General features: G+C 40.9%; 1 protein-coding gene across 1 annotated transcript in view; it reads left to right on the plus strand.

Moving 5' to 3' along the window:
* The window catches only part of LOC120019858 (glypican-1-like), a 147,376-nt gene that overhangs the window by 120,684 nt on the left and 13,416 nt on the right, over positions 1-13,276 (plus strand). The window contains exons 5-6 of the mRNA XM_038963271.1: positions 501-666; positions 2,138-2,268. Of these exons, the coding sequence (XP_038819199.1) occupies positions 501-666; positions 2,138-2,268 (297 nt within the window). The remainder of the gene's footprint in view (positions 1-500; positions 667-2,137; positions 2,269-13,276) is intronic.

The following is a 13,276-nucleotide window of genomic DNA, read 5'->3' on the forward strand; positions in this document are numbered from 1 at the left end:
TGCAGTCAACATGTCAATTGCACACTCCCTCATCACTTTGTGAAGATCATGCTGTTTAATTAGATTCTTGATATGCCACACCTGTCAGGTGGATGGATTATCTTGGCAAACGCCCACTAACAGGGTTGTAAACAAAGTTGTGCACAAAATTTGAGAGAAATACGTTTTTTGTGTGTATGGAACATTTCTGGGATCTTTTATTTCAGCTCATGAAACAAGGGACCAACTCTTTACATGTTGCGCTTATATTTTTGTTCAGTGTATTTATTTTATACCGTCTTTTTTGCTCATCTTTATCAAGTGAGGCCAATAATTTTGGACCTGACTGTATATATTTATGATATATGATACTGAAGTAAATGGAGGGGCGGGGATGTGAACCCAGGTCGCTGGCGTGAAAGGCACCCTACGCATCGCACCAATAGGATTAAGCCACTTGGTGGGAATTGTAATGTGGCTCATATAGTATCTCTATAATATTGTTGTATCTCCTCTCCCAGGTACCCCTGAGCCCAGAGTGCATGCGTGCCATCATGAAGATGACCTACTGTCCCCACTGCCGTGGAGTGGCCACTGCCAGGCCCTGTGCCAACTACTGTGCCAACGTACTGAAGGGCTGCCTCGCTAACCAGGCCGACCTGGACACAGAGTGGAGGAACTTGGCTGGTGAGACACATACACACATACACACCCTAATTTCACACACACACGCACACATTTGCACACTAATTTCATTTTAATTCCTACAGTGACTTCAGAAAGTATTCACACCCTTTGACTTTTTCCACATTTTGTTGTGTTACAGCCTGAATTGAACGTGTCACTGTGAGATTTTGTGTCACTGTGAGATTTTGTGTCACTGGCCTACACACAGTAACCCATAATGTCAATATGAAATTATGTTTTTTGATTTTTTTTTTAAATTAATAAAAAAATGAAAAGCTGAAATGTCTTACAGTAAGTCAATAAGTATTCAACCCCTTGGCTATGGCAAGCCTAAATAAGTTCAGGAGTAAAAATGTGCTTACAGGTCACATAATAAGTTGCATGGACAATATTCGTGTTTAACATGATTTTTGAATGACTACCTCATCTCTGTACCCCACACATACAATTATCTGTAAGGTCCCTCAGTTGTGCAGTGAATTTCAACACAGATTCAATCACAAAGACGGGCACCTATTGGTAGATGGGGGGGGGGGGGGGGGGGGGCAGACATTGAATGTCACTTTAAGCATTGTGAAGTTATTAATTACACTTTGGATGTCACTACAAATATACAGTCACTACAAATATACAGGTGTCCTTCCTAACTGATGCCTTAGAGGAAGGAAACCACTCAAAGAAATGAACCTTTTGTCCTGAATACAAAGCTGTTTGGGGAAAATACAATACAACACATCACTGAGAAGCACTCTTCATATTTTCAAGCATGGTGGTGGCTGCATCATGTTATGGGTATGTTTGTGATTGGCAAGGACTAGGGAGTATTTTAGGATAGAGCTATAGATAAAGCACATAATCTATAGTTATAGATAAAGCACATGCAAAATTCTATAGGAAAACCTGTTTCAATCTGCTTTCCAACAGACACTGGGAGACAAATTCACCTTTCAGCAGGAGAATAACCTAAAACACAAGGCAAATATATACTGGAGTTGCTTACCAAGTTCCTGAGTGGCCAAGATACAGTTTAGATTTAAATCGGCTTGAAAATCTATGGCAAGACTTGAAAATGGCTGTCTAGCAACAACCAACTTGACAGAGCTTGAAGAATAATGTGCAAATATTGTACAATCCAGGGGTGCGAAGCTCTCCGAGACTTACCCTTGAAAGACTCATAGCTGTAATCGCTGCCAAAGGTGATTCTCACATGTCAGCGGTGTTAATACGTATGTAATAATTATGTTCATTTTCAATATATTTGCAAAACAATTCTAAAACATGTTTTCACTTTGTCATCATGGGATATTGTGGGAAGATGGGTGAGAAAAAAATAATACATTTAATCCATTTTGAATTCAGGCTGTAACACAACAAAATGTGAAATAAGTCAAGGGGTATGAATACTTTCTGAAGGCACTGTATAAGCATGTATTCACATTTAAAATATTGCATCCCCCCTCTCTCTCTGCAGATGCCATGCTGCAGGTCTCTAACAGGTTTGAGGGTGTGTCCAGCGTGGATGTGGTGTTCCTCTCTCTCCCCACACACATCTCAGAGGCTATCACCACCATGATGGACAACATAGACACGTTTAACAACAAGGTCAGAACAGCAGTCAGCACACACACACACACACACACACACACACACACACACACACACACACACACACACACACACACACACACACACACACACACACACACACACACAAGCACACATACTGATGTACTTACCCATGCACGCATGCACGCAAACACACGTGCCACACACACACACACACACACACACACACACACACACACACACACACACACACACACACACACACACACACACACACACACACACACACACACACACACACACACACACACACACACACAGAGATATGCTACCGCCAGTTCACACATTCAAGTATTATTACCGATCACTGACACAGTGTTGATCAGGGCTCATAACACATATTTATAACCTGATGTTGGTCCCTGTACTGGTTTAATGTAATAATGTTCCACATACCAGGGGCCATTTGTAAATCGTGCATATGCACAAGATATACCCCAAAATGTGCGTGCGCCAGTTCTCACGCAAATGTTGGCATTTATAAAAGTCTTAACTCGACGTGGGAATGTGCTTAGCTTCCCGTAAACTTTAGGCCATGCGTGCACACAGTTTATAATGCTTGAACTATTGTATTGCAACCAGGCAAGTAGCCTAGTATTTTGTGCAAATGGGGGATATGATGACATATTACCCCCCCCCCCCCCCCCCACACACAAAAAAAAACAGGTAAATAGAATAACAAGATGCAATCATTTGCTGTTAGTGAGAAGAGCGAAGATAAAAAAAATAAAAAATAATTGTATCTTTGCATTCTAAAATAGTTAGAAATAGGCATCTATTTCCATGATAATTGCAGAATAAATTCCTAATATTTTCTGACTATGATGGTTTCATACTCTTGGTTGTTATTGACCTATAAGATACTTTATCTTATAGGTCAACAACATCCAATCTCTTATTTAACTGGACCCACTTTAAAGTAGTAAATATTGTAGATCAACTATATTGTATTCAAGTATTTTGCTCTATGGTAGAACAGACGGTTCACCTTTTCTATTTACTTTTTTTTAGGATACTGTACGTCTGAATAGCCTACTGTAATTTCAAATGTCTCAAATAAACAATATAAACATAATACATATTTTCATAACCATTGCAGAATAAATTCCTCACCACCTTTTCTGGCCATGATGAGTTTTTATTCCCGAAGAAGCTTTACCATCTAACAAATTACGATGTACATCTCTCATTTAAGTTTGCCTATTATTTTTGCTCTATGCATCCGAAAGGGAGGGCAGGTTTATAATATAGAACAATCTACAGGAGAATTGAACAGATGAACAGACAGTTGATATTTCGCTTATACTGCTACCACTGCTACTGTGTTTTAGTTTTATTTGTAGACATACTTTACAATGTTTCAGAATTCAATGGCAGTGCAGACTTTTTAGGTTAGGGGATAAGTAAATGCAATACAATATTGAATTCAAACAATCTATTTACAGGTCCACAACAATTTGCAATTGTTGTTTTCTTTCACAAACGTTCAAATACAGAAAATATCATTCTAAAGTTGAAAACATTCTGCCAACACCTCCAGAGACATTTAATCAAGTTTGCCATTGCTATTTCCTTAAGAAACTGCATCGGCCTAATTACAATACTTCCAAAGAATACATCAAATAGGGGTGTTATTGTCACCATAAAAGGTGGATGATGGGCATTTTTTAGGCACAGTTTTAATGCTCGTTCACGTGCACACAGTTTCAGGACGGGTGTAACGGTCGTCATAGTCGTTCTCCTCCTCAGACGAGGAGGAGCATGGATCGTACCAACACGCAGAGTGGGTAGTGCTCATGATAATTTATTAAATCGAAACTGAACACTAACATGAAACAAAATAACAAAATGAAACAACCGACAACAGTCCCGTGTGGCACGAATACAAACACGGAAACAAACACCCACAAAACACACGTGAAACCCAGGCTGCCTAAGTATGATTCTCAATCAGGGACAACGATTGACAGCTGCCTCTGATTGAGAATCATACCAGGCCGAACACAAAATCCCAACATAGAAAATCACACATAGACAAACCCACCCAACTCACGCCCTGACCAACTAAATAAATACAAGACAAAAGAAAACAGGTCAGGAACGTGACAACGGGTCTGATTTATAATGGGAAACATGCGTGCGCTCAGTTTATAAATCTCAATATTTTATTTTTGTACGTGCGCAGTCTTTTCAGAAATTGTGCGCGCAGCTATATAGTGTGAAATGTACACAACTGTTAGAAATGAGGCCCCTGAAGAAGGACTGATAACACAGCCTCAAAGCCAACCATTAACTTCTCCTTTTAATGGTGAAGAGCACCACTTTAATGTGCCCTTTAAAAAGCGTAAGGAGCCATGAAATCTTAATTTTTTGTTTAGTGAAAGTGGAAAAGTATGCAAATAGCGTTGGGGAACAAAGGCTTCTCTGTGCTGTACTGGTGTCGAGGCCAAAGCTGGCCTGGAGCTCTGCAACAACCTTGCAAACCAGACTTCACAACACTAGCCACACTAGCCACGCTTTGCCCCTTAGGTACTGATCTAGGATCAGATTACTTTACCATAAAGTGAAACTGAACTGAGATCAGCTTCACCTGATCCATTATTGACAGTCTTCTATGACGTATAGGCCTAGTCCTACCAGGTTTAGGAAGTCAGTTTTAGTCATAAACTGTTTCAACATGCAACTACTGCTAATGCAGCTTCTGTGGTTTCATTACTTTTCACAGAGTTACAGTTGAATGTTAACATTTAGAATTGGGAATTGGACAAATATGTTCCAGATCTGTGGGTAGGGGCACCTTCTACCTTAGGTTGGTACAACAGGGCGCAAGTGGGAAACATGCGGTGTGTGTTTGTGTGTAACAGGTGTGTGTGTGTGTGTGTGTGTTGTTGTTTTATAGAAAAGGTATTCATGCAGGAGAGGTAGATAGTTACAACACCTCAGAGCTATCCAAAACAGGTTAAACAAGATGGTAGTGTCTTTGTCTCATACATTACATCTAGGTAATTGGTATGCCTGAAGGAGCATGGGACGTTTGTGTTCTTGGCATTGAAATGATCCTAGAATATTCAATTACTATATGTTACCTACAGTGCAAAGTATTCAGACCATCGTGTCTCGGAGCTCTATGGACAATTCCTTCGACCTCATGGCTTGGTTTTTGCTGTGACATGCACTGTCAATTTTTATAGACAGTTGTGTGCCTTTCCAAATCATGTCCAATTCAATTTACCACAGATGGACTCCAATCAAGTTGTAGAAACATCTCAAAGATGATCAATGGAAACAGGATGCACCTGAGCTCAATTTCGAGTCTCAAAGCAAAGGGTCTGAATACTTATGTAAATAAGGTTTTTTATTTTGAATACATTTAGAAACATTTCTAAAAAGCTTTTTTTTCTTTGTCATTATGGGGTATTGTGTGTACATTTCTGAGGATTTTTATGTATTTAATCCATTTTAGAATTGGGGAGGCAGGTAGCCTAGTGGTTAGGGCCAGTAACCGAAAGGTTGCTAGATCGAATCCCCGGGCTGACAAGGTAAAAATCTGTCGTTCTGCCCTTGAACAAGGCAGTTAACCCACTGTTCTTAGGCCGTCATTGTAAATAAGAATTTGTTCTTAACTGACTTGCCTAGTTAAATAAAGGTTAAATAAAAAAAACAAGGCTATAACATAACAAAATTTGGAAAAAGTCAAGGGGTCTGAATACTTTCCGAAGGCACTGTATGTAATATCTGAGTCCTCTGGCATTGTAAGTAGTGCAAACTAAGTGTTGTCTAAGTCATGTGACATGTCAAGGAGATCACACAATGCCATATTGTTTCGTCATGTATAAGGTGGCTCACCAAATTCCTTCAAATGGAGCATGTGACTTATAGCTTTACCAATGCATACAGTAAGTACTGAGTTTAGAGTTTTCTATTAAGAATGGAAGTTGAGGTTTAACCCTCTCAATAGGGATTATATACGGTAGTAAATTATCAATTTACAGTACAGGAAAGTAGGAGTTTATTGGGCAAAGTTTTATTACAATGCAAGGTTGCATTTTCAGCAACTAGTTTTCGGATGTGATAGGGCATACAAACTGTCATGAATTACAAAGGGAAACCCAGTCGCCAGCTGCCCAGTGACGCAAGCCTACCAGATGAGCTAAATGCCTTCTACCCTCGCTCTCCGTAGCCAATGTGAGTAATACCTTTAAACATGTTAACATTCACAAGGCCGCAGGGCCAGACGGATTACCAGGATACCTACTCTTCACTGACCCAGTCTGTAAAACCTACATGTTTCAAGCAGACCACCATAGTCCCTGTGCCTAAGAACACCAAGTTAACCTGTCTAAATTAATCACCCCGTAGCCCTCACATTTGTAGCCATGAAATGCTTTGAAAGGCTGGTCATTGCTCACATTAACACCATCATCCCAGATCCACTCCAATAGACCCACTCCAATTCGCATACTGACCCAACAGATCCACAGATTACGCACTCTCTATTGCAGTCCACACTGCCCTCTCCCACCTGGCCAAGAGGAGCTATGTGAGAATGATGTTCATTGACTACAGCTCAGAATTCAACACCATAGTCCCGAAAGCTCATTACTAAGTTAAGGACCCTGGGCCGTCTCCAGGTGGTGAGGTTAGGCAACAACACATCCGCCATGCTGACCCTCAACACGGGGGCTCCTCAGGGGTGCGTGCTTAGTCCCCTCCAATACTCCCTGTTCACCAATGACTGCGTGGCCCCACACAACTCCAACACCATCATTTAGTTTACTGACGACCCGACAGTGGTAGGCCTGATCACTGACGATGACGAGACAGCCTATAGGGAGGTCAGACACTTGGCAGTGTGGTACCAGGACAACAACCTCTCTCTCAACGTCGTCAAGACAAAGGAGCTGATCATGGACTTCAGGAAATGGAGGGCTAAGCATGCCCCCATTCACATCGACAGGGCAGTAGTGGAGCGGGTCGAGAGCTTAAAGTTCCTTGGTGTCCACATCACTAAGGATATATCATGGCCCATACACACAAACACAATCGTGAAGAGGGCACGACAATTCCTCTTTCCCCTCAAGAGGCTGAAAATATTTGGCATTGGCCCTCAGATCCTCAAAAAGTTCTACAGCTGCACCATTGAGAGCATCTTGACTGGCTGCATCACCACTTGGTATGACAAACTGTCCGACCGCAAGGCGCTACAGAGGGTAGTGCGTACGACCCAGTACATCACTGGGGCCGAGCTCCCTGCCATCCAGGTCCTCTATACCAGGTGGTGTCAGAGGAAGGCCCCAAAAATTGTGGTACCAATTCACCAAGCGATACCGATGCATAAGGCTGTGGCGGTCATGAAATTTCTTCAGCTGGTGATTGTCAAGCAAATAACTGATTGTCTCACGGTAGTTGACCGTAAAGTTGACCTTAAATTAACATAAACACATTTAGCATCTCCTGGCTTCCACGCAAAGCCTACAAGCCAATGATCCAGACCTCTGGAACATCTACATTTTAAAAAGTTGAATAAATCCATGTAGTATAGCCTACACCATCACAATAAATCCATTATTTATTTTAGGCAGGTCTAAAGAAACATGATATGAAGAAAATGTAGTCTATTTCAGAAGAACAGAATAGCATACTCTGAGTGTTCCTAATGTTAGGTCTTGATTTGGCTATGCCATATGTAACATGTTTCAGGAAACTAGGCGTATGTTGCGGGTCACTACTTCACACAAGAGCCATTTGAACATAATCTTGAATTTGTTTTATAAAAAAAGGCAAAAATGTCTTCTGGAACATGTGAACTTTCATGTGCCTTAATAACAAACATGTATGCCATCTGTAAATACAAATAAAATTGGTAAATTACGAGCCTAGTTGGTTTAGCCACAGAAAAAGGCAACAACCTTCCCGCTAGCCATGATTGGCCGAGATAATGAGTGGGCTGGACATGCAGAGAGATGAGTTCGGATTGGTCTGCCATATAGCACGCTTCTGTCTATTTGAGCTGGTTAGTATATGTAGGTAATCCTGTTTAACGCAGCTTTAAAAAAAAAAATACATTGCTTAGTAGAACTGCATAAGTGTTGCTCTCCACTTTCTGGAGGACCGAGTTTTGAAATCAGTGGAATTAGAGTATGATAGCTAAGGAGATGGCGAAAACATCCGGATTACATCTTCAAACTAAGGGCAACCATGGCATCCGTGACAGGGAGAAGCGTCCAACCATGATGTATACGGGTAAGATAGTCTAGCTAGCTACATTTTCAGATATTACACATTTCTAATTTTGACAGTCATTTTCAATTCAAGTTAGTGTACTGTTAGCTAGCTAGCTGGCTCGCTAGCTAATGTTATGTGTATGATCTTTTTATTCGTATCTCAGAGCCATTTGCTTTGCTTGTTATAGCCTAATGTTAGCTAGCTCACATTGAACCTGGTTGGTTAGCTACCTGCAGATTCATGCAGGATAGTAACGTCATGAGTTGTGATTATGGTTCATTGTTTAGCTAGCTAGCTAGCTACATGTCAACAAAAGACTCCACTATGCAAGTGACCATTTTAATAGAATGACACTGCGACAACTGTTAGCCAGTTAGCTTGGGTGCTTGACTGCTGTTGTTCGGACAGAATGCTCGGATCAACCCTTAAAAACCTCTTAAGGATCGGAAATCTAACTGCCTCTAGCACAAGACCTGAAGCAAGGATAAGCATATTCTTGAGACCATTTGAATGGAAACACTTTGAAGTTTGTGAAATGTGAAATTAATGTTGGAGAATATAACACATTAGATCTGGTAAAAGATAATACAATAAAAAAAACATGCATTTTCTATTAGTTTTTTTGTTCCATCACAGGAGTTTAGGCACAATTGAGATTTTGGCCACTAGATGGAAACAGTGTATGTGCAAAGTTTCAGACTGATCCAATTAAGCATTGTATTACTGCACAGGGGTTCAAACTGTAAAACCCAGTTCCTACATTTGAATATAAATGTTTATTTTATCAAACAAAACTGTGCTACATTTTATCTCTGGGACCTTCAGGATGACAAATCAGAGCAAGATTACCGAAGAGGTGAATGTACTGTATCAAACCAGTTGCCGTGAAAAGTTTGTTGTGCACTCTCCTCAAACAATAGGATGCTATTTTTTTCACTGTAATAGCTACTATAAATTGGACACTTCAGTTAGATTAACAAGAATTTAAGCTTTCTGCCCATATAAGACATGTCTATGTCCCGGAAAGTTGGCTTTTACTGTCGTCATTCTAGTCACATGTTAGCAACAACCGTCCCGGTATAGGGACACTGATTCCGTCGAGGTTAAAGAGATTGGTGGAGCTAAAGCTTAAGAGTGTGTGAATGATGCTGAATCGGAGTAGACACCAAAACATTCAAAGGCCATTTTTTCAAAAGTGAGACTACAAGTTTATCAATTTTCAAAGCAGAATTACTTTCCCATTCTTCCTCAAATACAGTGTAATATATACAATATTGTTGCTTTGTGTCTCTTATCCAATGTAAAAAACACAATTTCAAATTTGTCTGCATAAGACCAAATCAAGGCAGTTGGTCATGTGGCTGTGGGCTACATTAGTTCATTTAGCAGACAAGATTTGCGGCATTATTTTATAGAATGAAGAATACAATTGAACATAGCGTATGTCACGTACGCCTCTAGGAAGAGGGAACGCAACACCCTGCTACAACTCAACGTGGAGTGAAAGAGGTATGGGATTGTAGGTGCGAGTAAGGATGACAAAGGCAGAGAATTTACCCTTTACTGGGAATTTATTTATTCCTTCACACGATAAATATAGGAAAAGGGGCTGAACGGAACCAAAGCAAAGAAAGTAAATGTCAAAGCCCCCTCTCCTACCTACCTAACCTTTTAGCACCACCTGCTGCGCTAACCAAAATACAGGGGGGGGTGGTCCGCCCAGGTCTTACCTAGTGTGCATAGACAGTAAATACTACGGGTTATGTATGCCCGCAGGCCTCTTGCCTAAGCACTCCCTAGGTGCCTTCCCCTTCCAACCTGGGAACAAATGAAACAGAATAATACAAACGTAAGTAAACAATCAAAAACACTGTGTCCTATGGGCACACACATACCTCAGATCAGCGGCTACAAAATACTTAACAAAAAGGTGTCTCTGAGCAACAACCAACACAGGACATATCAATCAGCTCTCTCTGCAACAACCAACAAAGGACATACCAAAAATCTATCTCCTAACAGCAACCAACACAGGACACACTAATCATCTCTCTTCTGAGCAACAGAACACTGGCTTATATAGCTGGAGAAGGAGTCTGTAATGGGATACAGCTGTATCCTTTGACGAGAGGGCGGGGTCAGCTCCAATTAGCAATGGGGCCGACCAATCAGCTGCTTGGGGGAATTTCAGGAAGCCATCCTGAAACACACACATACTAACAAAACCACAACATAGAAACTGGGGAATGTAACAGCTTAATAAAATAGAAAGGATATTTTCTCCAAATGATTTGAGGGAGTGTGCACATGCTGATATTCTGTGTTGAGTGGTTAACAAAGAAACAGGTACTCCTATATGCTTAAGTTAGTTATTTATGTAACTTTAGTTGTGATACAAATGTTGGGCTGTATGTTTAGATTTTCAATACATTTTAAGGCTGAATGATGCAACTCTAATGATGATTTGAAAAAAGTGAACTCTGCTTTCTTCTTTGAGCAGGATGTAAAGACTTCATCAGTCTCTCAGTCACAATTTCACAAGTACTTGATAATACCTCGAATTTCCCGGCGGCATGCTCCAAAGCACCTCTCACTCAAATTGCTCTCCGTCATGTGATCGGTTCTTTTTCATAGACTACAAGTGAAGACATCCGGGACGCAACCGCCCGCGTCCTTATTCAATTCCGAGGCACATATTCAAGATATTTGAAGAACTGTCCACATTTACTTTTCGTCAGCCAACAAGATGAGCCGGCCTAACAAACAGCAAAACACTAGCCTATGTCAATCTACTATCCCCATAGTACAAGAGTTGACTTATTCTGTTCTGTGTGAGAAATAAATATTCCAAACATAGCCTGGGACAGTTGTGGGTTGGGATAGATCACAAATTAATACAACCACTAACCTGAGTGGCGCAGCGGTCTAATGCACTGCATCGCAGTGCTTGAGGCATCACTATAGACCTGGGTTCGATCCCAGGCTGTGTCACATCCGGCCGTGAACGTGAACGGGAGTACCATAGGGCGGCGCACAATTGGTCCAGCGTCGTCCGGGTTAGGGAAGGGTTTGGCTGGGGGGGGCTTTAGTTGGCTCATCGCGCTCTAGCGACTCCTTGTGGCGGGCCGGGCAGGCTGACTTCGGTCGTCAGTTGAATGGTGTTTCCTCCAACACATTGGTCCGGCTGGCTTCCGGGTTAAGTGGATCGGTGTTAAGGAGCGCGGTTTGGCGGGTCATGTTTCAAAGGACGCATGACTCGACCTTCCCCTCTCCCAAGCCCGTTGGGGAGTTGCAGTGATGAGACAAGATTGTAATTGGATAGGATGAAATTCGGGAGAAAAAGGGGGGTAATTTAAAAAAATATATATATATACTGTATATATACAGTACCAGTCAAAAGTTTTGACACACCTACTCATTCCAGGGTTTTTCTTTATTTTTACTATTTTCTACATTGTAGATTAATAGAGAAGACATCAAAACTATGAAACAACACATATGGAGTCATGTAGTAACCAATATATGTTATATTTGAGATTCTTCAAAGTATCCACCCTTTGCCTTGATGACAGCTTTGCACACTCTTGGCATTCTCTCAACCAGCTTCATGAGGTAGTCATCTGGAATGTAATTCAATTAACAGGTGTGCCTTGTAAAAAGTTAATTTGTGGAATTTCTTTCCTTAATGCGTTTGAGCCAATCAGTTGTGTTGTGACAAGGTAGGGGTTGTATACAGAAGATAGCCCTATTTGATAAAATACCAAGTCCATATTATGGCAAGAAAAGCTCAAATAGGCAAAGAGAAACGACAGTCCATCATTACTTTAATACATGAAGGTCAGTCAATACGGAAAATATCAAGAAGTTTGAACATTGCTTCAAGTGCAGTCGCAAAAACCATCAAGCGCTATGATGAAACTGGCTCTCATGAGGACCGCCACAGGAAAGGAAGATCCAGAGTTAACTCTGCTGCAGAGGATAAGTTCATTAGTGTTAACTGCACCTCAGATTGCAGCCCAAATAAATGCTTCACTGAGTTCAAGTAACAGACACATCTCAACATCAACTGTTCAGAGGAGACTGTGTGAATCAGGCGTTCATGGTCAAATTGCTGCAAAGAAACCACTACTAAAGGACACCAATAAGAAGAAGAGACTTGCTTGGGCCAAGAAACACGAGCAATGGACATTAGACTGGTGGAAATCTGTCCTTTGGTCTGATGAGTCCACATTTGAGATTTTTGGTTCCAACCGCCGTGTCTTTGTTAGACACAGAGTAGGTAAACGGATGATCTCCGCATGTGTGGTTCCCATCTTGAAGCATGGAGGAGGAGGTGTGATGGTACAGTGGTGAAATTGTCAGTGATTTATTTAGAAATCAAGTTTGATTCTACATGATGCCATATGTGTTATTTCATAGTTTCGATGTCTTCACTATTATTCTACAATGTAGAAAATAGTCAAAATAAAGATAAAGGTCTGTCCAAACGTTTGACTGGTATATAATAATACATCAGAACAGATCACAACATTTAGCTTAATGTTGATAAACTATTAGGCTATTTCTTCACATTATAAGCGCAGCAATGTACACATGGCTGTAGGCTATAAGTGCAAATGTTCCATTAGCGGGAAAACACCAATCTCAAAAGTAACTCAAATGCGATTATGCATGTAATGCTTTTATTATAAAGGTGCATTTTTATGATGAAATTTATCTTCCCCAAACTTGAAATGTGCTGCGTACTGGTATACATACA

The sequence above is a fragment of the Salvelinus namaycush genome, chromosome 25 (genome assembly GCF_016432855.1).
Source record: "Salvelinus namaycush isolate Seneca chromosome 25, SaNama_1.0, whole genome shotgun sequence".
In the NCBI taxonomy this organism is placed as follows: domain Eukaryota; kingdom Metazoa; phylum Chordata; class Actinopteri; order Salmoniformes; family Salmonidae; genus Salvelinus; species Salvelinus namaycush.